General features: G+C 57.9%; 1 protein-coding gene and 1 long non-coding RNA gene across 3 annotated transcripts; one reads left to right on the top strand and one right to left on the bottom strand.

Annotated features, from left to right (window-relative positions):
* Positions 1 to 1,225: 1,225 nt before the first annotated feature.
* On the bottom strand, positions 1,226 to 20,370 carry DEGS2 (delta 4-desaturase, sphingolipid 2). 2 transcript variants are annotated; one of them, XM_088829851.1, is made up of 4 exons: positions 20,193 to 20,370; positions 18,002 to 18,077; positions 3,429 to 4,171; positions 1,226 to 1,717 (listed from the first exon to the last, which is right to left on the bottom strand). In XM_088829851.1, exons 3-4 carry the CDS (start codon positions 4,143 to 4,145, stop codon positions 1,571 to 1,573), a joined length of 864 nt encoding a protein of 287 aa, XP_088685977.1. In that variant the 5' UTR covers positions 4,146 to 4,171; positions 18,002 to 18,077; positions 20,193 to 20,370; the 3' UTR covers positions 1,226 to 1,570. The 2 variants fall into 2 exon arrangements, with proteins under 2 accessions (XP_088685977.1, XP_055274511.1); XM_055418536.2 differs by lacking the exon at positions 18,002 to 18,077 and having other exon boundaries at positions 20,193 to 20,369.
* Positions 20,371 to 20,580: 210 nt separating this feature from the next.
* Positions 20,581 to 22,542, top strand: LOC129550650 (uncharacterized). The gene is made up of 3 exons (XR_008684863.2): positions 20,581 to 21,179; positions 21,400 to 21,539; positions 22,180 to 22,542. It is a non-coding gene; the product is annotated as an uncharacterized LOC129550650 (long non-coding RNA).
* Positions 22,543 to 24,164: the final 1,622 nt, after the last annotated feature.

Here is a 24,164-nt window from a genome sequence, read left to right as displayed (position 1 = left end):
CCTCCTCCCTGACCCCGGCCTCCTGCAGCCAGCGGGCAGCCCCTGTGCCCATCAGAGGCATGTCTCAGACTACACAGGGCTGAACCACAAAGGGTCTGGCCCTCAGCGCTGACCACAGCTGCCCGTGGCCCCAGCTCGTAGGAAAGCTTTAAAATCCTGTGACCAGCCACCAGGACACAGCAGTGTGCCAGGGCCCTGGTCAGCCGTCCTCTGGGGGCCATGGGAGGACCCCCCCCACCCCCCAGTCTGGCTCAGGACAACGGGACCATTTGCTGGCCAGGCTGGACATAGTCCATCTCACTGCATGCTTCCAGCAACTGAGAGACAGAGGAAGCCTGCTCTGTGTGTCAGGAGGGCAGCAGTTTTAACCCACAGTTCCAAGAGGCACTCTCTGCAGCTCCTCCCACCTCCCACAGTCCAGGAATCCTGGGGCCTGGGGAGGGAGACTGGCAGGTGTCAACGGGGTGTTCCCAGTTGCTGGTTCCCAGGACGGTTGACAGCCCTGGCCCACCTTTGGCTCTGGGCGGGGTCAGATAAGCGCCTGGCACCCAGCGAGCTCAGCTGGGCTCTTGGGGCTCCCGGCCGAGCCGCGCTCCCCTCCTGCGTTGAGTGCAGGGGTCTCCTCCCCGGGCCATCCCAGCAGTCAGACCACTCGGCCACTCCCAGCCCCACCACACCCGCCCCCAGGGGTGGTCCTCAGCCTCCCCAGCCTCACGTCTCCAAGGAGGGCTGTTTTTCCCTCGCCCAGGCATCCTCCTGCTGCCTGCCTGCCTCTGGGAGACCCGGACCTCCATCCCAGCACAGCCCCTCCCTGGGCCAGGGGCTGACGACGCCTTCCCCCTCACCTGTACCATCGGCCCTTGGCTTAGCCAGGATAGGCTGTGCCCCACGTCCTGGAGACACCATCAGAGCTGCCCTCCACTTGCGCCGTCACCCCTCCGTCTGGCCACCTGTCCACCCACCATCTCCCTGACCCGTGTACCCCCTTTTTCAGCCCCACGTCTGAGCTGGTGAGGGTGTGGGCTGACGGTGGAGCAGGGATGAGGCAGACCAGGGTTTGGGGGCGGGTTGAGGCAGGAGCACGGGCTAAAGGCCACATGGACGTCTGCCCACCCCTGGGGCCAGCCAGGATGCTGCCTCAGAGCTGGTCCCCACAAGGGGGGCACAGGGCAGGCCCTGCCCGCTGGGAGCCAGCCAGGCCCAGTCCGGGGAAGCAGGCTGTGGGGACTTGAAAACCAACGCTGGATTTAATTTAGGGCATGGGAAGGCCAGAGGACTCTGATCCCCAGGCGCGGAGTACTCAGGGCAGGGTCAGACCCAGCCCTGAAAGGGAGGGCCGGCCCGAGGTCACCAGTCCATGTACAACCTGAGCCGCCATCTGTGCCCGCTGCCGCCAGGTGTGGTCTCGGGGCTCCGGGGGAAAGGAGCAGTGGCTCAGGGCGCGGGAACCAAATGCAGCCAAACCAGTTCTGGGCAGTAGGTCGGGGGACGGTGACAGCCAGCCCTGCCCCCAGCGGGCGGGGCGGGGCAGCAGCGGATTGCACGGGCCCCGGGCGCCGGCCGGCCGGGCTCACAGGCGGTTCTCCGCCAGCTTGCACACCCGCTTCACCCGTGCGAAGGGCCCCAGGGAGTCGTCGAACACAAAGTCCCAGAGCACCTTCACCCAGGAGTGGTGCTGGGGCAGGTGGTCGTAGTACTCGGGCGCGATCTTCCGTACCTGCAGGGGCGGGGCGAGAGGGTCAGCGGCCGCGCGCACGCACACACGTGCGCGCACGCAGACCACGTGGGCGCGTGCACGCGCACAGCCCTCCCGCGCTGAGGGCACCCGCGTCCTCCAGCTGAGCCAGGCGGGAGGCCGCAGGCGCTGCCCGAACGAAGGCTGAGGGCCGTTGGCACCAGGAGGCACTGAGCTCCGCCCCTCCCACCACTGCCCCCCCCCGCCCCAAGTAGGGTGAGGGATTAACATGCACACTCCCCTCCCTCCCGGGGCCCTCACTCTGATCCAGGAGCCCCGGGGGGGGCCCGGGAAGTTCTGAGTCCTGCTGAACCTCGGTCTGTCCCCGCGCCTCCGCGCCGGCACAAGATGCCCTGGTGAACCTGCAGACTCTCCTCTGACCTCGGCTCCCACCACGCCCTCACCCCATCACCCTCCTCTCTGGCCTCAGTACCTGTCATTGGCCACTCCAGCTCCCTGCCCACCTCTGCACCTGACACCCTCAGCCCGCCTCCTCCAGGAAGTGCTCCAGCCTCAGCAGCTACCTCGCCAACCACGGGAAAGGCCTCCCCTTCCCCCGCCGAGGTCGCACCAGGTGCACAGGGCCTGATTTAGAGCGGAAGATGGGGCGGGAGCGGCTACGGGGGCACCCTCCGGGGAATGAGGGGACCCGCAAGGCGGGAGCTGGGAGCCTTTGACTTTGCTTGGGAGGAGTAAAGGGTAACAGCTGATAGCAGATGCTCCTGTGACTGTCTTGGGTCAAGAGTCTGGCTCTGCTGCTTCTTGGGGGCAGGGAACCACCCCCCAACCTGAGCCTCTGCCTTCTCATCCATGAAATGGGCACGATGACCTTGAAATGTCGCATGGGCTTGTGGTGAGGCGTCCGTGAGACAGTGCTCAGCGCAGAGCAGGACCTCGGTGCCATAGAGGAGTCACTGGGTGGGCTCCTGCACACCCAGACCAGTGCCCACACACTCAGACACACACGGGTGGGTGAACATGCACGCCCAGACATGCATGTCCGTACAGGCACACTTAACCACGTGAACACACAGGAACACACACACAGGCTCACACACACTCTTCCCACCACAGCACATCCAGCCTCCCTGGGCAGCGGCACCTCTGCTGTAACCAGCCAGCAGCAGAGCAGAAGGCCTCCCCCTGCCCACCTCCCTCTTGCTCCTTTTGACACTCCAACCCCAGGTCTCCCAGGACGGAGGCACCAGCCCAGGCTAGAGGCTTCGCTGAGACAGCTCAGGCCAGACCCCTTGGGTCACAAAGGGCAAGGCTCTCTGTCCTCTGTGCCTGGAGGGTCACAGGGCAGGGGCAAGAACTGAGGAGGGCCAGGGTCAAGAAGGGGGCTTGCTTCGCTCACACTGCTGCACCCTCTAGGGCACAGAGAGGGCAGGCGGCTGGACCCGACACACAGCCAGCCCGCGCCTGTCACAGCGGCGCTCAGACAGGGCCCCGTCAAACCAGGAGGCCTGAACCGTAACACACCGCTCGAGCCCACCCTGAATTCACCTCCTTGGTCTCCAGTCAGGCACTCTGTGTGGCTCATGGCCTTTCCTGCTGCTCTGGGGACCACAAGCGAGAACGTGGCCAGCCCGTGATCGGCAGGAGAGAGAAGGAGGCCACAGTGCAGCCCAAAGCCCTCCACGCATCGCCCCCTGCAACTGCGGGTGCCTGCTGCCGCCCTGACCCCGCCTACCAGGGGCAGGTTGCAGCCGGGGATGCTGGGGAAGTCGTGATGCTCCATATGGTAGCCCACGTTGAAGGTGATCCAGTTGAGGGGCCCGTAGTAGGAGTAGGTCTCGTGGCCCTTGAGGAACATGTAGTGCTCAGCCACAAAGTGGCCGGAGATGGGGTGCAGGCCCAGGCCCAGCAGGGAGCTGGCCAGCAGGTAGACCATGGGCTTGAGCCCCCAGAGGGCGTAGATGGCGGCGTCGGCCGCCAGCTGCACCAGCGCGTTGAACAGCTCCATGCGGGTAATGGCCTTGGGGTGCACGCAGAGCGGCCGCAGTGCGTAGAAGAACGGCTGCAGCGCCAGCCAGAGCAGCTTGCGGGCTGGCGTGCAGAAGAGCCAGCCCTCGAAGCGCGTGGGCACGTCCACGTCCAGTCCGTCGCCGCCCAGGTAGCGGTGGTGGTCCACGTGGTACTTCTTGAAGGAGGCGGCGTAGGGCAAGCCCATGGGCAGGTTGGCGAAGATGGCGAACCAGCGGTTGCGGGCAGTGTGGCCGGTGCCGAAGGCGGTGTTGTGCGAGATGTCGTGGATGGCCAGCGTCAGAGAGTGGTTCACACAGCCCCCGAAGGCGTAGGCCCAGAAGAAGAGCCAGCGCCACGCCAGCCCCCGCGCCAGCCAGCAGGCCAGCAGCTGCGCCAGCACCATCCCCGTTACGGTCCACTTGAGCTGGGGGTCCGGCCGCATCAAGGCCTTGATGGCCGGGTACTTGGCTGCAGGGAGGGTGGTGGAGAAGGTGAGGGGGGCACTGGCCGCCTGGGTCCCAAATCCGTGCCTCCCCTCCCCCTCCTTCCCCTCCCCCGCTGGTCCTCCCTCCTCCCCTCCCCCTCTCCCTCCCCCTCCCTCCCCCTTTCTCTTTCCCCTCCCTTTCCCCTTCCCCTCCCCTTCCCCTTCCCCTCCCCTTCCTTCTCCCCTCCCTCCCTCTCCCTCCTTCCCTCCCCCCTCCCTCCTTCCCTCCCCCCTCCCTCGCCCCTTCCCTCGTCCTCTCCCCCTCCCTCTTCCTCTCCTCCCTCCTGCCCGCTTCCCTCCCTTCGCCTTTCCCCTCCACCATCAAGCCCCCAGGCAGTGACCCAGAGCGTCTGGCAAACTCTGTGCACCTGCAGACCCGCCTCCACCCCCCACCCCAGGGGAGACTTCCCAGAGTGGCGGGCCTTGGTCACCAGCCTCAGTAAAGAGCAGGTGCCAGCCCGGGTCACAGAATCGTGATGCCCGAAGTAAAAGCGGCTCCTGGGAGCTGTGGGTTTGATACCCACGCGGTGCTGTGCGTGATTGGGTCTTCGGGGGGGCCCCTGGCGGGCTCTCTGGGCCTGGGAGGGGGCGCGGAGCTGGGGGCGGGGAATGTGGAGGGCTCTGGCTTTTTCTCCGTGTTTCAGTCCCTTTAAACAAGATCTGAAGGAAATACGATAACACGTTGAATATGCTTACCGGGGTGGGGGTGGTGGGTGTTTGTTATCATGTTTGTACTTTTCTGTATTTTGTTTAACAGAAAAGGGAAAACACAATGGCAGTGGGAGGCCCTTCAGGAGTAGCCTAGAGAGAAAAGGGTGGAGTCGGGGCCCTTGGGTCTAGAGGGCACTGCCTTCTAGAAACCTCTGCTTGGCCGGAGGGGGCTGGCAGGGCCAGGCGCAAGGCTGCTGCGCTGGCTGGTGCTGTGTCCAGAGGCCAGGAGGGACAGGGCAGGGGCAACACACGCTCAAGGGGACAGCTCAAGGTCTGCTGTCCCCGGGTTCCTCATGTGGGGCCAGTGCCCAGGCACACGGATGGGGATTGAGGCCAGTGAGGATGCAGGCGCCCTTAGGATCATCAGCGCCCAACTCCAGTGTTCCTGACTCCCTCCTGCCCAGCCAGCAGCTGGGCAGCCTCAGGCTGGCCTGGGAAGAGGGTCTCCAGGGCTGCGGCAGAGGCCGGGCCATGACTCGAATCGGCCAGGCCAGCATCAGATCCTGTCCTGCTCGTCCCTCCGAGTGTCCCAAGAAGTTGCTTCCCTTTTGCGCTCAGAATGGGAAGCAGGTGACAGCTCCTCCTTCCTTTCTGCCCAGAGAACTTCCTGCCAGAGCCACTCAGCAATGGAATGAACTCTTTTAGAGGTGGTGAGCTGCCTGTCTCTGGGGGTATTCAAGGTGAAGCACACAAGAGCCAAGGAATTCTGTCCAGTCGGGGTGGGGGAAGCTCGCTCCAAGTCCCCCCGCCCCAGCTGCAGTGGTGCCACAAGCCCATCTGGAGGTCGGCCCTGATCTCGCTGGGTGGCCGTGGTGCCACCCTCCCCAGGCCTCTGAGTCTCAGAGGGACACACATGGGCCGGAAGTGCTTTGCAGGGTGTGTGTCCCCCAGACTGGTCCTGGCTCCTGATGGCAGGCCAGCTCACATCGGCTGGAGATGCTGGTGGGGGCTGGCAGGGTCCCCATGTCCCGGAACCTCCACCCAGGAAGCCCACGGAATCCCCTCAGCAGCACTCACACCCCTGCTGCCTACACAGCAACACTCCCACCGAGCCATCACCTCATCCGGCAGCTACGGTGATTTGGGCTCCAAGCAAGTGAGCAGTCGCGCTACACTCGGCCTCAAGACAGCCGGCCGGGGCCAGGGTGGGGTCTGAATGTCATACCCCTGCCCCCTGTTATTTGTTTAATATACAATTTTACTTCTTTAGTTTTGGCTGTGCTGGGTTTTCGTTGCTACGAGGGCTTTTCTCTGATTGCATCAGGCGGGGGCTGCCCTCTAGTCGCAGTACCAGGCTTCTCATTGCGGTGGCTTCTCTTTGCGGAGCACGGGCTCTAGGGGGTGCGGGCTCAGTACTTGCGGTCTGCGCGCTCTAGAGCACAGGTGCAACAGCTGTGGCGCACAGGCTTAGTTGCTCCACGGCATGTACCATCTTCCAGGACGAGGGATTGAACTCATATCTCTTGTATTGGCAGGCAGATTCTTTACCACTGGGGCTTCCCCGATAGCTCAGCTGGTAAAGAATCCGCCTGCAATGCAGGAGACCCCGGTTTGATCGCTGGGTCAGGAAGATCCCCTGGAGAAGGGATTGGCTACCCACCCCAGTGTTCTTGGGCATCCCTGGTAGCTTATATGGTAAGAGAATCCACCTGCAATGTGAGAGACCTGGGTTCGATCCCTGGGTTGAGAAGATCCCCTGGAGAAGGGAACAGCTGCCCACTCCAGTATTCTGGCCTGGAGAATCCCATGGACAGAGGAGCCTGGCGGGCTCCAGTCCATGGAATCGCAGAGTTGGACAGACTGAGCGGCCTTCACTGACTTTTTTACCACCGAACCCCAGGGAAGCCCCCATGTTCTTATTCCGGCCTCCTTCCCCCTGCCGCCAGGGCCACTCCCAGGCTTCCAAACCTCGCACAACTGCCTGGGTCCTTTGATCCAGGGAGCGCTCCCTGAATCCGCCAAGGACACCCCCTAATCAAGTCCAAGAGAATGGTGGTCAGAGCACAGTGTCAAAGCTGAACCTGGGAAAGCGCAAGCAAGCCCAGGACAGGCGATAAATCTCAGCCCTGCTTACTGGGCCCCCGAGGACCACAGCATCCCCAGGTGGGGTTGGAAGGGAGCAACATTCATAACAGGTTCAAATTCCAGCTCTGGAAAGAGGATTTAATAACCAGAATATATAAAAATCTCCTTCAACCCCCAAACAAAAAAACAAACAGCCCAATGAAAAATGGGCAAAGGAACTTGAATGGACGTTTCTCCAAAGATGTGCACCTGGTCCTCTAAACACATGAACAGATGCTCAACATCATCAGTCACCAGGGGTGCTGCCAGCATCACAGTGCGGTCCCAACTCTGAGCCGCTAGGACAGCTAAACTCAGAAAAACAGAAAATAACAGGTGCTGACACGGCTGCGGAGAAACGGGGATCCTTGCCTGTATGTTCCTAGCAGGAATGCAAAATGGCGCAGCCAGTGTGGAGAGTGATCGGGTGGCTCCTCATGAAGTTGAAAATGGAATTAACCATAAGACCACACAGTTCCACTCCTAAAGAATTTAAATTCAAGGACACAAATAGGTACTTGCACACCCATGTTCAGAGAACTATTCACAACAGCCAGAAAGTAGGAACAACGCAAGTGTCCATTAACTGATGAGCAGATAAAAAAAAATGAGGTCCAGCCACACAATAGAATATTATTTGGCCTCAGGGAGGAATGAAACGTCCAGTAATAAAACAAGTAGGACACAGGAATGTAACACCCAGAATGGCGATTACAGCCAGTCATGCTGTATTGCAGACTCTTAGGTTGTTACAAAAGCAGGTCTTGAAAGTTCTCATCAAGAATCTGTCATCCCACGCTAACTAAACTTCCTATGGCAATCATTTTGCAATACATACACATATCAAACCATTATGTTGTACACTTTAAACTTATAAGATGTTACCTGTGAATTACATCTCAAAACTGGGGAAAAAAAAAGAATTTGTCATCCAGGAACTCATCAAGATTAAAAATTGTAACACTGTAAGATGACAGATGTTAACTAGACTTATGGGGGTCATTTTGAAATATATGAAATCATTGTGTTGGGGGGGAGGGATAAATTAGGCATTTAGGATTAAAATATCCACATTACTATATATAAAATAGATAATCAACAGGACCTGCTGTGCAGCACAGAGAACTGTACTCAATATCGTGCAATAATCTATAATGGAAGAGAATGTAAAAAAGAATACATGTACATTTACATACATGTATCTGTATAGAACAACCATTTTACTGTATACGTGAAACTTAACACATTATAAATCGACTGTATTTCCACTAAAAAAATTTTAATCATTATGTTGTATACCTGATGCTAATATAAATATAATTTTATAGGTCAGTTATACTTCAATTTAAAATATCCTTACATGGAGAAGGAAATGGCAACCCACTCCAGTATTCTTGCCTAGGGGGATCCCATGGACAGAGGAGCCTGGAAGTCTACAGTCCATGGGGTCGCAAGAGTCAGACACAACTTAGCAACGGAACAGCAACAGCAAGCACACAGTCAGGCCGTTGTCATTTGGGGAAAGGCCTTTTGATGAAAATGTGGTGCAAGGTGGAGAGCAAAGTGTCCTAGCAATATGGAATGCAGAGTTTGTAAGAAATTAAAACATGTGTAGAGGCAGAGTTGCAAATATTCAAATAATAAAGTTGGGGGCTGCAGGAAAAATAAAAAGTCCTTATATTGACTTTCCCACTTCCCCACTTCACAGTGTCAGAGTCCTTAATCCTGCTCCTGGGAATTGACTCCCGAATAAACTACCAGCACCTCCTCCCCCAAAGACAGGAGTAAAGGACTGACCCAGGCAACTTACAACATGGATGAACCTTGAAGACATTACGCAGAGTGAAAGCAACCAAAGGCCACCAAACTGTATGATTCCACTTCAGTGAAATATCCACAACAGGCAAGCTCGCAGAGCCAGGGAGCGGAGGCTGCCAGGGCAGGTGGGGGTGGGAGTGGGCAGCGACCGGGAAGGGTGCAGTGTCTGTTTGGAGTCAGGAAAAGGGTTTGGAAATAGGAGTGATGGCTTCACCACACTGTGAGTTCACGCCACCAAACCACATGCGTTACACACAGTTAAAGCGGGGCTGCCCTGGTGGCTCAGCTGGTAAAGACTCCACCTGCGATGCAGGAGACCCTGGTTCCATTCCTGGATCAGGAAGATCCCCTGGAGAAGGGATAGACTACCCACTGCAGTACTCTTGCCTGGAGAATTCCCCATGGACAGAGGAGCCTGGCAGGCTACAGTCCGTGGGGTCACAAAGAGTCGGACATGACCGAGCGACTAAGCACAGCACACATGGTTAGAACGGCAAAGTCTACGTTATAGCTTTCCATAATATTAAAAAAGTTAAAAAAAAAAAAAAGCCAGCTCCAAGTAGGTTACCTCAGCTCCAAGGGTTGTTTCTGAACCATAAACAGGGCACTGGGAGGATGGATAGATAAGGCACGGAGGCGCGGGCTGACTGGCTGGGAGCAGGCACCCAGGTTAATCTGTGCTTTATGACGAGTGGTCAACACGTAGAGACCCAGCAGCTTTAACAGGCCAACAACCAGGGTGCTGCCTGCAGACGGGGATGCTGGGGATGAGGGTGGTGGGATAAGGCCACTGGGCGCTTCCTCCCAGGCCTGCCCACGTGGCCCAGCAGCAGCCACGTGGGCCGTCCCCATGGTATGGGAGGCCGCTTGGCTTCCTTGGGAAGGCCAGAGGCCCCCATGTGATACCCGCTGCCCCAGGCGGACAGAAGAAGAGGTGGGGACAGGAGAGCAAGGCCCTGCGCCTGAAACCAGCTCCCAAGGTGGAGGGAGAGACTGGCAACTGGGGGGGGGGCAGAGAACAGTGCCCCCAAAGATGCCCACCTCCTACTCCCCACTTCCACGGTGCCCGGGTGCTGGTCTGCGGACCTCACGACAGCAAGGAGCGTCTGCGTTATCCCAGCGGCTCAGGGTCACCCCAGGCAGGGGACAGCGGGGAAGCCGGCAGGAGAGGAGGTTCGGGGATGCGCAAGGTCTCCACCTCCCTCGCTGGCTGTGACTATGGAGGGGCCACAAGCTGAGGGAAGTAGGCGGCTCTGGGAGCTCAAAAGGCCAGGAGACAGATTCTCCCACCGGCGCTCCCGGAGGAAACTGCAGCCCCGTGAGATCCAGGTCAGGCGTTGGACCTCCAGGACCGTGAGGGGACAAGTGTGGTGTCTGCAGCCCTAGAAGACTCACAGCAGCTGGACAGTGGATGAGGAAAGGCCGGGGCCCCAGCAGCCTGCATGGCCTCGGGCACCACCTCTGCCCGGCCTGGCACTGGGCACAGCGGCCACTCACGCTTGTCCCTGCCCATTGAGGGCCACATGGCCCACCTGCCTTGGCCAAGGCAGACCAGCCAGCGTGGCATGCGCCCAGCATCACCCTGCTGGGCAGGGCCAGGGAGACCCGGCCAGGGGGTGGGGGCTGACGTGTAAGACCCACTCGGGAGGGGCTGCAGGGGGCAGGCCTTATTCCAGCCCCTTCCAGCCTCAAGAGGAGGTCAGGGTGAGCAGGGACATGTCAGAGGGTGGGCCTCAGTGTTACCCAGGAAGATGGCTGCCTCCGATGGGTGGCTGAGAGGCCTGGGGAGGGGGTCCAGCAGCCACGGCAGGGTGGAGCAGGGGAGGAAGAGGTGTCTGCGTGACAGCCGGAGCCAGAAGGACGTGCCTGCGATCTCAGCAGTGGGGAAGCTCTCACCCACAGCCCAGGCCTGCATTTCATCAAATGCAAGGTCCCTGGCCTTTGCGTACCTGGATGTCAGGCTGGGACCACAGGCCCCATCGGGCTCTACCAGTCTCCCAACCAGCAGGGGCGGGTCTCTGGGCACCAGCCTCCCTCCTTGAGCAAGCAGGGACTGGGCCCTTACCTGCCCGGACACACCTGGGAGCTGACTCAGGTAGCCAGGGGCCACCAGCCTCTACAGGGCCAGCCCCCGCTGGTTCCCCTTGGAAGGAGGCCAGGCCCGGGGCAGGAGGGCGGGGCAGGCCACACCTGTACCAGGTGAGCACAGCCTGGCTAGTTCTGGGCCAGCAGGAACCAGAACCCCAGCTCAGGGATCCAGGCCCATGAACAGGCCACTCCTGTGCCCCTCAGAGGCCAGGGCTGTGATCGAGCCAGCAGCTGTGACCTTGAATGGGGAGCCCCCAGTGCCCCGTCTGTCAAACAAGGCCAGTAAGTCCTGCGTGAGTGGAACAAAGGGGAGCGCCCTGGGGGTCCCCCCTGCCTGGCCTGGCACCCCCTTTTTGCTTTCCTGACAGTTCCCCAAGGACCCAGCTGCCCTCAGCTTGGCCACGGCCCCAACATGGGCGAGAGTGCCCAGTCCCCAGCCCCCGACCCTGGCCAACCGAATTCTGGTCGCACACCGCCCCGGCCTAGGTCTCCGCATCCGGGAAATGGGGGTGATGGCTGCTCCCCTCCGCATCCAGACTGTGGCGAGCCCAGGATGACAGCTCGGAGCCCTAGGAACTGTTACTACTCTTGTTATTAAACACAGTGTCCTGACCTGGGACTAAAAACATCCCATTTCTGACATCTGGGGCCATGGGCTGATGGTGGAAGCCGATCTGGCCCCAGACTTGCTTTAACCTACGAGAACAGGACCCAGACTCCCAGACCACTACACCACTGGGCCTGGCCATCCTGCTGGAAGCAACGGGAAAAGGACCGATGCACAAGCTAGACGCTGGGCTGCTCAGGGGCAATCTGAGAAGAGGCCAAGCTCCAGATCACCTCCCTGCTGCCCAGAGCCCCGTCCAGACCACAGAGATGGGGGAGGTGCCCCAGCAAGCCAGAACAGCGGGGGGGGGGGGGGGGGATGGGCAGAGCAAGTGTTAAAGTCCAAGAGGGACCCAGGCAAGACCCTGTGAGGGTTCAGACAGCAGAGCAGCCAGGGGGTGGGAGGCAGCGGATTCCAGGGGTGGCACAGCTGGGAGGCCTCACTGAACAGACAGCCTTCAGTGAAGACCCCAGAAAGGCGCCTAAGTGGGGCCACTCTGGAAAGTCCCTTGGACTGCAAGGAGATCCAACAAGTCCGTCCTAAAGGAAATCAATCCTGAATATTCATTGAAAGGACTGATGCTGAAGCTGAAGCTCCAATATTTTGGCCACATGATGTGAAGAACTGACTCATTGGAAAAGACTCTGATGCTGGGAAAGATTGAAGGCAGGAGGAGAAGGGGACGACAGAGGATGAGATGGTTGGATGGCATTACTGAAGCGATGGACATGAGTTTGAGCATGCTCCGGGAGTTAGTCAAGGACAGGGAAGCCTGGTGTGCTGCAATCCATGGGGTCACAGAGTCGGACATGACTGAGCAACTGAACAGCAGCAACTCTGAACCAACCCGTGCAGCACTCGTGAGCGGGTCAAGCTGGTTCACCGGCCATCTACCACCTGCTGGACAGGTGGAACAGCAAACATTGAACCTGTTCAATGCCAGGGCTTCTGGGCCCCAGGGGAGCTTGGGAGGCTTGGGGTCCTCCCCGAGAAGATGTTCTGGGGTCCTCCATCCACGCAGGCCTAACGAGGTCATTGGGCACAGTCAGATTCTGGATAGCTGTAGCTGTGGGCTTGGGGTGTCTCACTGCGGGGATCAAAAAGGGTCAGAGAAAGGAAGGCAGGACAGGCGACTACTGAACTTAGCAAGGCCCCTGGGGGCCCCAGCAGGAGCTGTGTGAGCAGGAAGCAAGGTGAGAAGGTGAGGCCTGGTGAGGGCAAGTGGGGAGAGGGCTGGCTGGGGGGTCGAGATGGGGGAGAGGGGGGCGGGGAGCCGGCAGAAAGAGGGGATGGAGGTGCAGGGCGGGGTCATGGAGAAGACCAGGGTGGGGTGGCTGGCCTGACCGAGGGGTGCCTCTTCCAGGGCTCAGGGGTGCGGCTGGGGAGGGGAGAGCCGCTGGCTCCATCTTCTCCTGGTCCCAGGAGAGGGTAGAAGCCCAAGGAGGAGGACAAGAGCACCCAGCAGCTCCCAAAGAGGAGCCCTGGCCCCACCTGCCCAGGCTCTGCCCACCCCTCCACCCTGGGCGATCTCAGCTGGCAGGGGAAACCTGCCCACCCGGGCCTCCAGCGCGGAGCTCCGCAGAAGCTGGCTAAGGACACGCGTGCCTCAGGGCTCTCTGGTCCAGTCGGGCAGCCTGGAGCCGGGCACAGACTGCCACCTGGAACCAGATCCATGCAAACGGCTTTCCAGCAGAGGCTCAGGTGGGGCTCAAGGCGGCAGGCCATGAACAACATTCACTGCTGGAAGTCACATTGTCCAGGCGTGACACGGAAGGAGGAATGGGGGCCCAGGGAAGGGTCCGCGCAGGGCAGGGCAAGGCTGGCAGAGCCAAGACTTGATCTCAGGACCCCTGACTTCAGGCCTGCCGGATGCGAGCTGGGGCCCGGGTGTGGAACCGGATCTCAGCAGGTGAAACAAGCTCGGCGTCTGACACACACTCATTCATTCGGGCCTCACCAGCCCGCCTAGGAGGGCGCCAGGCCCGCATCTTAGAGATGGGCACACAGAGGTTCCACCACGCCTGATTTTCTCTGTCTCCTCTGTTGTCCGCAAGGATCCCTCAGTCCCAGAGGAGCTGTTTCCTGAAGCTGGGCTGCAGTCATCAGGGCCAAGTGCCCGGAGATAAACCCTGGGTCCGCATTCAGGAGAGCCACACTGCAGCCTGACTCACTCCAGTTGCTGTGCGCCCTGGGGCAAGCCCCTGTCCCTCTCTGGGCCAGCCTCCTCACCCTCCACCCCAAGGCCCCACTCTGAGAGTCCCGGGCTATAAGCACCTGGGGGTGGGGGTCTTCCCTGCGGCAAACGGGCTACAGGGTGGAAGAGGGAGGAGGCTGCAGGCCCTGAGGTGTCAGGGAGCCTGCGTGGGAATTTCCATGCATTACATACATTTACATACAGGGCGGACTTGTTCCCAAGGCCCCGAGGGCCCAGCAGAGGAGCAGCCTGTGGGAAGGGAGGACCCAGGCTGGGCCCAGGGCCCATCGCAGCCCCACAAAGCAGTCTCCCGTGGATGCCCACCTGGCTGTGCCCAGAAGCTTTCCTGAGGAACCCTGCTGTGCCAGGTGGCAGCGGGCAGGGGAGGCTGCCAGGTCCTCGCCCTCTGCGGGCACCGGGGGTGGGCACCGAGGGTGGTCCTCAGGCCCCCACCTCGGCCCTGCCGACCAGCCAGCCGTGCAGTCCCTTCTCTCTGACCGACCGCTTCCCCCAGGGAGGTCAAGTGCCACGACGGTCCCAGTAGCTCGGGGTGGAGGGGTCCCTTCCCCACCAGGTGCTCCCTAGTCTGGAACATTCCCTGACGTCTGTCAGTTCCCTGCCGCTCCCCCCTGCCCCCCACAGGTGGCACCGTACGCTGCTAAGGGTGCAGCGCCTTCCCTCGCCCCCTCCGTGCACACACACAGAGCGCAGCCCACTTCGACGGCTTCTCCAACAAAGGCGCCCCAGCCCTCTCCACCCCTCCTTCCTGCACAGCTTCTCTACAGCTCTGCTAAGCCGTCCCCCCACCCCCAGCCCTGTCTCTCCCACCTGGGTTTCAGTTTCGGAGCCAAAAGGCAAAGCTAGGCCTGTCTGGTCAATGTGGGAGGCACTGGGGATGGGGATGCAGAACCGGGGAAGGGGCCCAGAGCACCTCCAGGAGTCACGACCCCACCCCCTCACCTGCCTCCCGCTGAACCTGCTCCTGATTCATTGACAAATATTTGCCAAAGCTCCGGGGACGAGCCAGGCCTCCAATCCCGAGGCCGGGCTGAGCAGGGCTGGGCGCCGCACGTCGGGGGTCACAGTGTGTCCCGACGAGGATGTGCCGGGAGAAGACGCACACCAGGCCCCGTGACCCTCAGGCGGGAACTCGTGGGACAGGAATTGGGATGTGGGTCTAGGATAGTGACTGAAAGTGGTCCTAGGCCCTCCGGGGTGAGGGGAGCACTCTAAACTCGATTGTGTAACCTCACTAAAAATCGCTGGACTGTGTCTTTATAATGGGTGAATTTTATGGCATGTAAATCATGCCTCATAAAAGTGGGTACAAATTAAAGAATGCGGGTTAGAAGCAGGCCAGGCAGGAAGGCACGGCACACACATCAGTACAGAGGTCAGAAAGAATGAGAGGAAGGGGCCACGTGAGCTGGAGCCTGCCCACCAGTCACGTGCCAGGGACTGGACGGGGGACAGGCTCTTCTCAAGCTCCAGGTGGAGAAGAGGGTGGGACAGAGGTGTGGTCCATGTCACCAGGTTAGAGACTTGTCCTAATCCTAACCCTGGCTGGCCAGGTGACCTTGGGCAGGGTGCCTAATTTCCCAGAGTCCCGCCCTGCATAAAAAAAAGATGCAAAAAAGATGCAAATGTCTGTAAGATTAAATTTAAAAAAAGTGGGGAGGAGGAGACAAAAGAATGAAAACATGTCCTAAGTGAAAAGACAGGACTTCCTGCTCCCCAGTGGCAAGGATTATGCTGAATGCCCCGTGCTCCCTGGCACGCTGTGTGCTAAGTCCCTTCAGTCGTGTCTGACTCTTTGAGACTCTATGGACTGAAGCCTGCCAGGCTCCTCTGTCCATGGGATTCTCCAGGCAAGAACACTGGATTGGGTTGCCAAGCTCTCCTCCAGGAGATCTTCCCAACCTAGGGACCGAACCCATGTCTCTTGTGTCTCTTGCATTGGCAAGTGGGTTCTTTACCACAGCGCCACCTGGGCACCGCTGGGAAGGGGATAAAATCCCCAATGCAGATTTACAGATGGGAGCAAAGGTCATGAGGTGACAGTTCGCAGTACTCCACGGCAGGACAGGGGAGGGGTAGCTGGGGAGCAAGGGAGGGTGGACTATGGTGTCGACCACCAGCCCACGCCTGACACTGTCACACCCCAAGTATGCTCCTGTCTCCCCAGCAACGTGGGCAGCGATGCCTGTTGGCAGTTTGAAATTGGCCACGATGGAAATAGTTACAAAGACTGACAAGTGCCAATTTGCAAAGCAGGGACTTTCTGTTTCCTCCAGAGAGTCAACTAATTATTTATTTGCAAACAAAATGTATGTGTGCGCACACGTACCATCACACACTGTTTCTGAGAAAGGGACATTTAGTCTGAGACTTGAAGGAATCCTAGAAGTAGGTGGAGTAGGAAAAATAATTCAAGCAGAGGAAACAGGGTCTCCTAAAGCCATGAAATGGGCAGATGGAGGGCTAGCTATATTCCACTGAGCGGCCAGAGAGCAGGAGCTAGGGAGAAGGGGTACCAGGGTACTGGGGTGTCGACACAGAGCAGAGAGGAGATTTTTAGGAAGGGAAACCCTTGGAGCAGGGGTCCCCAACCTCTAGGATCTAATGCCTGATGCTCTGAGGTGGAGCTAATGTAACAATAACAGCAGTGAAGTACACAAGAAATGTCCTGCGTGTGAGTCATCCCCAAACCCCACCCCACCCCAGGTCCAGTGAAAAACTGTCTTTCATGAAACTCGTTCCCTGGTACTGAAAAGGTTGGGGACCGCTGCCTTGGAGGATTTGAGCCAGGAAGGACAGAGTCAGGTCAAACAGGGCCCTAGTAAGATCACTTACTGTCTGTGTGGCCGTGTACCCAAGTGCCCCTCCCTCCCCACCTAACTTCGCTGGAGCACAGCACCCCTTCCCTCTGCCCCCACGATGTGATGCTGTCCATCATCACAGCCCTGCCCACTGGCCAATCAGAGGATTCACAGCTCTGGCCAGAGGTGAGCTGGCTCAAGGGGAGGATGCACTGCTCAGGGCAGGAGGGGAGGGAGGCACCTGTTTCCTCTGTGGGATCTCAGAGCTGGGTGGACACAGGCTGCAGCCTGCCTGATGGACATGGAGAAGGCAGGTCAGGCAGGATCAGGGGCAGAGAGGCCCTGTGGCCAGCCTGCCCTCCTCTCCTGTGGTCTCTATCAATTCCCTCGAGCTTGTCAGCCTGTTCAGTTCTGGGCTTAACCACTTGCCACTGAGAGAATCCCAGCAAAGGCTTTTCCTAAGCAAATAAGCCAACAATTGCCAGAGCCTTACTTCCTTGTTTTCCTTGGATTATTTTTTGATTATTTGATTTTTTTTTAACTATGTGTGTGCCCTTTCATAAATAAAAAACAAAAAAAAAAATCACAAAGCTATTTGTTTTTTAAAAGACAAATTCAAACCCTGCGTCTCACTCCTCTGGGCGTGCCTGGCTTGGGCTCTGATCTCCGACAGGACAGAGCCCCAGCAGCTCTCTGCTCCTGCCCTCGCAGCTCGGGGAACCTCAGCCCTGGCCTGGGAGGCATGTCTCCTTCATCCAGGCAGGATCTGGAGGTGGACTTTGGTCCTGCACCAAGAGCACTACAGCTGGCTCTACGCAAGGATTTCCTGGGTTCCGGCTCCAAGACTGAGCTTCCCTGGTGGTAAAGAACCCGCCTGCCAATGCAAGATATAAGAGATGTCTGAGTTGGGAAGATCCCCTGGAGGAGGGCATGGCAACTCATTCCAGTATTCTTGCCTGGAGAATCCCATGGACCGAGGAGCCTGGCGGGCTACAGTCCATGGGGTTGCAAAGAGTCAGAGAGGCTGAAGTGACTTAGCATGCATGCACGACTCCAAGAGGTGAGGCTCTTTGGGAGCATCCAGTGGCCCCCAGGGAGCTGGGCCTGGGCCACAGCAGCCAGCTGGCTGGGACTGGGGCACATCCCTGCCTGAACACCAACTTGGCCTCTGTGGCCTCTGAGCTGTGTGACCCTGGGCAAGTCACTTCCCCTCTCTGAGCCCCACTCTGGGGCCTCCCCTGTAAAGAAAGGCCGACAGTTAAACGTAGGGTTTTTCTCAGGCTGGGAAACAGCAGATGGAAGAAAACAGGAAAACAGAGATGGAAGAGCACTCACTCCCCATCTTTGGGGAAATCACAGCGCCTTTCTTCAAGAGAGCAGCTAACATTGATTGAGTGGTGGCAAAACACCCAACAGCACCTCATTTAATCTGCTCAACACCTCCACAAAGAAAGAACTACGATTAACCCGTTTAACTCAATCAGACCTCAGTTTCATCTGCTTATTGACTCACCCAGGGTCACAAAGCTGACGAGTGCGTGTGGTCCTGGCTCACAATCAAGGTCTACAAACCTTCCAGGTCTGGAAACCTGCCTCCAAGAGATAAAGACCTGATGGGCTGGAAGGGGAATCCCCCTGGAGCACCCTCCCCCAACCCAGACCTGGAGGGGGCTGTTCCTGCAGGAGGGAGAGCTGAGCTTGAGCGAGTAGGGCAGGCAGGGAGGACTCCGGGGTGGAGGAACCGTGAGTGCCTGGGAGGGAGGGAGGAAGACACATTCCAAGTTCGTTAGCTCAAAACTGGCTGTGTGGGGAGGAACCCTCAGCACCCAGTGCAGAGTGGGAATTTGCAAAGCGCCCTTGAGAGTCAGCGCTGGAGAACTTGTGCTGTCCCCGCCCTGGCCCAAGTCGCCACCCTCTTCTCTAGGTCTTCCAGAATTCCCAGCCATCCTGTCCAGGATGCTTCCTGGATTGGTTTCAGGGCCCGTGGCTTCTCTCTTCAGAGAGGAATCCTTCTCCACGTCCTGGCGTGCTGGGTACCACACTGGAGCACCTTCTCACTCAGCATCTCCTTTTATCCTCATACCCACTCTGCCAGAAAGGATAACTGTGCCCATTACGCAGACTGGGGAAGTAAGGCTGCAGTCCAGAGTGTCTGCATCCCTCCAGGCAGCTCTATGGGCCAGGCTACATACCCCAGACTCCTCCACCTGGGGCCAGGTGCGCAGTGAGTCCTGTAAAGGGGGTGTCCTGCATGACTTTCTGAGCCACCTGCAGGAAGTTCGCAAGTGCAGCAGACAATGCTGCCCCCACTGGGGCCACACACAGTGCAGGGTTATCGCTCACCTCACAGGAGAAAACCACAGACCCACCCAGGGGTCTCCAGGCCCTGGAATCCCAGCAACAGCAGGGCACAGCCCTGCATTAACCACTCAGTGCATCCGGTGTCTGAAAGGTTTAAAAGGAATAGGAAGATACTTCCCTAGTGTTTGGGGTGGAGCAGGAAGACACAAAAGAGAAAATTCTAAAGAAAAAAATCCATTCTATTCAAATGCATTAAAAAAAAAAAAAGCTCCTGTGATTATAAAGGGAAGAAGATTTGCAACCTATCGTATAAGACTAAGGGTTAAAAACCTCGATACAAAGAGTTCTAACAAACCAACAAGCAAACACCAACCCAAGAGAAAGCAAAACACAAATTTAAATGACCAATTAGACATCGAAAGCAATCATCAAATTAAACATTAAAGTCATAATGAAATAGCATTGTTTTGTCAACCTGTTTGGCAAAGATTAAAGACTTTTGCCAACTGCAGGTGTGGGTGAAGGTGTGGAATGGTGACCGCTCTGGGGAGAGAGGCCGCGTTCACCTGGAAGCCGATCTGGCTGCAAAGGCAACTTGGTGGCACCTAGCAGAAACTGCTCTGCAGGTGTGAGTCCTTGAACCCCTAATCGTAGGTAAAGGAACTGTACATTCTGGGTCCTTCTGAGAGGCTGATGGAGCCCGCAGGGTGGGTTAGTCCACAGGATGGGTGACCATGTAAGCAAAAATGACTTTCTGGGATGCTACATAACAGAGAGGGGCCACCCGACACTGGGCTACAAAATAAAAGGACAGACTCCGGTAAACCTTTGTTTCTTGTTTGTTTGTTTTTAAATAAGTTTTCTCTCGTTCAGCTTTGCTTCCTTCGAGGCGTTCATTCTGCCCTAAAGCCCGGTTTTGGGGCTGGGCTTGGGGCCTCTCGGGCGGGGCCGCCGGGCCCTGGCGCTTGGCGCACTGGGGAGCTCAGGGTGCGGCGGACGACAGGTGGCCGCGGAGCTGCCTTCGCGGGCGGGGGCGGTGCATCCCTCACAAAGACAGTCCCTGGGGCTGACCTGTGCGCCTCGAGTCCCGGGAGGGGCTCCCGTCCCACAGCCGGGATGGAGTAGCCGAGACGCGCTCCCCCGACGCACGGATCTGGGCTCGGGTCCTCGGGTCCCCGATCCCGGGACAGAGGCAGAGACGCGAAGGGAGTCTCAGACCGGAGCTGGGGACCCTGGGCCGGGGAGGCTACCGGACGGGGAGTGGAGCCCCAACCCTCTGAAGCAGAGGTCGGGGAAGGCCTGCTGGGCATCCGGGCCGCGCAGGAGCGACGCCTCCCCGGGCTCGGGCTGACGCGGGACAGCACACGGCCCCAGGGCTGTCCCCACTTGGGGCCCGCGCTCACCGAGCATCTCCTTGCGCCGCTGCGTGTGAGGCTGGTCCGTGTAGACCCACTCGAAGTCGCTGCGGCCCGCGCTGTTGCCCATGGTGGGGCTGGGGGCGCGGCTCTGAGCGCCCAGCTGCTGCGCAGGGCTCGGCTCCGCGGCACCTGTCGTCCTGTGCCGCGCGAGGACCAGTTCAGGGCTCGGGGGCGGGGCGGGGGCGGGGCCTCGGGCGGGGCGGGGCGCCTGGGCCACTAGGGGGCGGGGCCTCGGGCGGGGCAAGGAGCGCCTGGGCCACCAGGAGGGGCCGGGTCTTGGGGCGGGGCGTCGGGCCGGGGCCTCGGGCGGGCCATCGGGGGCGGGGCCTCGGGCGGGGCGGAGGCGAGTCCCAGGGCCTCTCGGCGCCTCAGTTCCCTCGGGTTGGAAAATGGGCTGTGAGACCCCGGGAGAGTCGCCGGACCCCAGGGTGTGCGGGCACACCCGTGCCCCCGGCTTCCCGGAGGCCCCATCGCGGCTGGGTGCCTGTTCTCTCGGCGGCCCAGAGCCACTCGCGCTCCCGCAGCCCCTGCCCCGACGGACCCGCCAGTGAGGAGCGTCCCCCACGCCCCGGCCCCCGGCCCGGGGCAGGGGTTGGAGGGTAGGGATTAGACGGCTGCGTCGTGCGGGTGAAAAGAAGGGGAGGCTTCCCTGGCGGTCCAGGGGTTAAGACTCCGCGGTTCCACTGCAGAAGGCGTGGAGGCAATCCCGCATGCCCGCATGCCCCGCCGTGCAGCCAAAACAAACAAACAAACAGAACAAAAACAGAAGGAGCTCGGGAAAGGTTCGTCACAGCGACCCGCCCTGCCCCTACCCACTCCTTTCATGCAATCAGGCAGAGGGCAGGTGATGAGGCGTCTGCAGCTTCGGGGAGATGAGTCAGCCCCAACCCCGCCTTCAGGGAAAGCCGGGGACAGGGACACGGGCACGGAAGAGGCCGATTACGACTCAGGATGATACGTGCCCGGACACAGGTAGGTAGGACAGCCAGGGCACAGCACAGTTCAGGGGTTTTTGTATTAGGTCTCAACGGGTGAGTAGGAGTTCAACAACAAAAGAAGGCCAAGGGCATTGGCAGTAGAGCCAATGGAATATGCAAAGGCTGAGACTTGGAAGAACCTCAACCTTGTCAGAATGGAGAGTCTGGTTTGGGGGGAGTCGGGGCACAGGGCTCCTCGTTTTTCTCCTTTCCAGGGATCCCTCCCATCCTTCTCTTGCTCCTTTGGGGCTTTGCATGATGTGCCTTGTGTACTGCAGCCCGGCCTGCAGGAGCTGCCTGGGGAAGCAGACTGACCTGGAAGTCAGAGGTACCACAAGGCAGGCAGGAAATGATGGTGAGCATCGCCCCTAGTCTCCTGCAAGTCTGTGGCCAGGGGTGTGGTACATTTGGCAGACTGCCCTCAGCCTAGGGCCAGAGGCAGTCCTGGCATGAGATGACAAGGTAAGCAACTATGTGGGCACACCATGGCAGCCAGCCACCTGCCCCAGAGTCAAGGGTAGGAAAATGGGCCAGTGCGGAGGCTGGCTTCCCTATCCAAAAGGGACATGCTTAGAGCCTTGGGTCACCACCACCCCCTGCACCACCTAATAGTTTCATTTTCTTGGCTTGCATGCCTCTGGGAACGGAGAGCTGAGCATCTCCCAGGGCAACCTGCTCTGCTCACAGCCAGAGGGAGCCATAGCAGTCATCCCAACAGCAACCACTTTACAGATGGGTAAACCGAAGCTCAGAGATAAAGGGGGCCTCAGAATAAGCTTCCCTGATGATTCAGACAGTGAAGAATCTTCCTGCAATGCAGGAGACTAGGTTCAACCCCTGGGTGGGGAAGATCCCCTGGAGAAGGGAATGGCAACACACTCCAGTGTTCTTGCCTGGACAATTTCATGGACAGAGTGGTCTGGTGGGCTGCAGTTCATGGGGATCGCAAAGACTCGGACGCCAGTGAGCAATGAACACTTTCTTTTACTTTTCAGAATAAGCAGGAAAGCTGGGACACGCCCCTGATCTTCGACTTTAAAAGCCCAAAGTTGGAATGTCAGCCCCATGTTACAACCAGTGAGATCTGGGTCCCAGCTCTGCCCTCTGGGCACCACCATGCCTGCCAGCTCACTCTGCCCAGGACAGAGATCAGAAAACCACTCACAGATGGACCCCAGGACTCCGCCTGTCCAGTTGACACTAGCCCAATGGCTTCATTTTACAGATGAGAAAATTGAGGCCCAAAAGGACAGACTGGAGAGAAAACTGGGAGTGCAATAAAAGTTGATGACGTTCAATCTTGTTTTTCAGTCGCTCAGTCGTGTCCAACTCTGTGTGGTCCCATGGGCTGCAGCACGCCAGGCTTCCCTGTCCTTCACCATCTGTTCAAACTCATGTCCATCGAGTCGGTGATGCCATCCAATCATCTCATCCTCTGTCCTCCCCTTCTCCTCCTGGCTTCGATCTTTCCCAGCATCAGGGTCTTTTCCAATGAGTCAGTTCTTCGCATCAGGTGGCCAAAGGATTAGAGCTTCAGCATCAGTCCTCCAATGACTATTCAGGGTTGATTTCCTTTAGGATTGACTGGTTTCATCTCCTTGCTGTTCAGGAGACTCTCAAGAGTCTTCTCCAGCACCACAAAAGCATCAGTTCTTCATCACTCAGCCTTCTTTATGGTCCAACTCTAACATCCCTACATGACTACTGGAAAAACCATTGCTTTGACTATATGGATCTTTGTTGGCAAAGTGATGTCTCTGCTTTTTAATATGCTGTGTAGGTTTGTATAGCTTTTCTGCCAAGGAGCAAGCATCTTTTAATTTTGTGGCTGGCTGCAGTCACAGTCTGCAGTTATTTTGGAGCCCCAAAACATAAAATCTACCACTCTTTCCACTTTTTCCCCATCTATTTGTGATGAAGTGATGGGACCGGATGACATGATCTTTATATTTTGAATGTTAAATTTTAAACCAGGTTTTTCCATTCTTGAGTAATCCCCAGTTCCCTGAGGTCAGCTTAGACCACAGAGACTCAGCTTCAAGACGATGAACCCACTCAGAGCACGTGCCCTAGGCTACCCACCATGTCTCAGGTCCTGGAAATGAAAGAAACTGCGTATCTGCTTGCAATGTGGTGTCCTATGTGGGATCCTGAATCAGAAAATGGGAATTAGGTAAAAACTAAAGGAATCTGAATAAAGTATGGACTTCAGTTGATGTTAATGTATTAACATTAAAAATGTTCATTTTTCTTATACATTAGATTATGTTAATATCTTATAGATATAAAGAGAATTGGGTGAAGCAGCTACGGAACCATCAATACTATCTTCACAGGTTTTCTGTAAATCTAAACCAGAAGTTAAAGTTTATTTAAAAATGAAGTGTAGGGACCTCCCTGGTGTCTAGTGGTTAGGACTCTTCTCTTTCTCTGCAGGGAAAACAGGTTCAGCCCCTGGTTGGGGAACTAAGAGACTGCATGCCACACAGTGTGGCAAAAAAAAAAAAAAAATAATTAATTAAAATAAAAATGAAGTGCATAAAATATACATATACACACATACTTCTACATACCTACATACAGATACACACACAGAGATGCATATATATGTAACTGTCATTAAATCCCTAACAGCACTGGAAAGCAGAGACTTTTGCGGGTGGTTACTGTAAGGGCTTCCCTGGTGGCTCAGAGGTTAAAGCGTCTGCCTCCAATGCGGGAGACCCGGGTTCGATCCCTGGGTCGGGAAGATCCCCTGGAGAAGGAAATGGTAACCCACTTCAGTATTCTTGCCTGGAGAATCCCATGGATGGAGAAGCCTGGTAGGCTACAGTCCACAGGGTCGCAAAGAGTCGGACACGACTGAGCGACTGAACTGAATTGAACTGACTGAAAGGAAGCCAACAAGGCCAGCCACTCTTCCATGACTCCTGCACCTCCTTCAGCCCCCACTTCCTGTAAGCTGGGCACCAGCCCCGCA

The sequence above is a fragment of the Moschus berezovskii genome, chromosome 21 (genome assembly GCF_049115385.1).
Source record: "Moschus berezovskii isolate FMDL1 chromosome 21, NW_MosBer_1.0, whole genome shotgun sequence".
NCBI classification, from domain to species: Eukaryota; Metazoa; Chordata; class Mammalia; order Artiodactyla; family Moschidae; genus Moschus; species Moschus berezovskii.
The sequence above is the reverse complement of the archived record's forward strand: the minus strand, read 5'-3'. Positions and strand labels throughout refer to the sequence as shown.

Excerpts from the sequence above, each read along its gene's own strand:
- DEGS2 (XM_055418536.2), bottom strand. The coding sequence starts at position 20,274 with ATGGGCAACAGCGCGGGCCGCAGCGACTTCGAGTGGGTCTACACGGAC. Across the intron at positions 4,172-20,192 it reads GCGGCGCAAGGAGATGCTCG|CCAAGTACCCGGCCATCAAG; the intron begins GTGAGCGCGGGC and ends CCCTCCCTGCAG. Across the intron at positions 1,718-3,428 it reads CCGGCTGCAACCTGCCCCTG|GTACGGAAGATCGCGCCCGA; the intron begins GTAGGCGGGGTC and ends CCGCCCCTGCAG.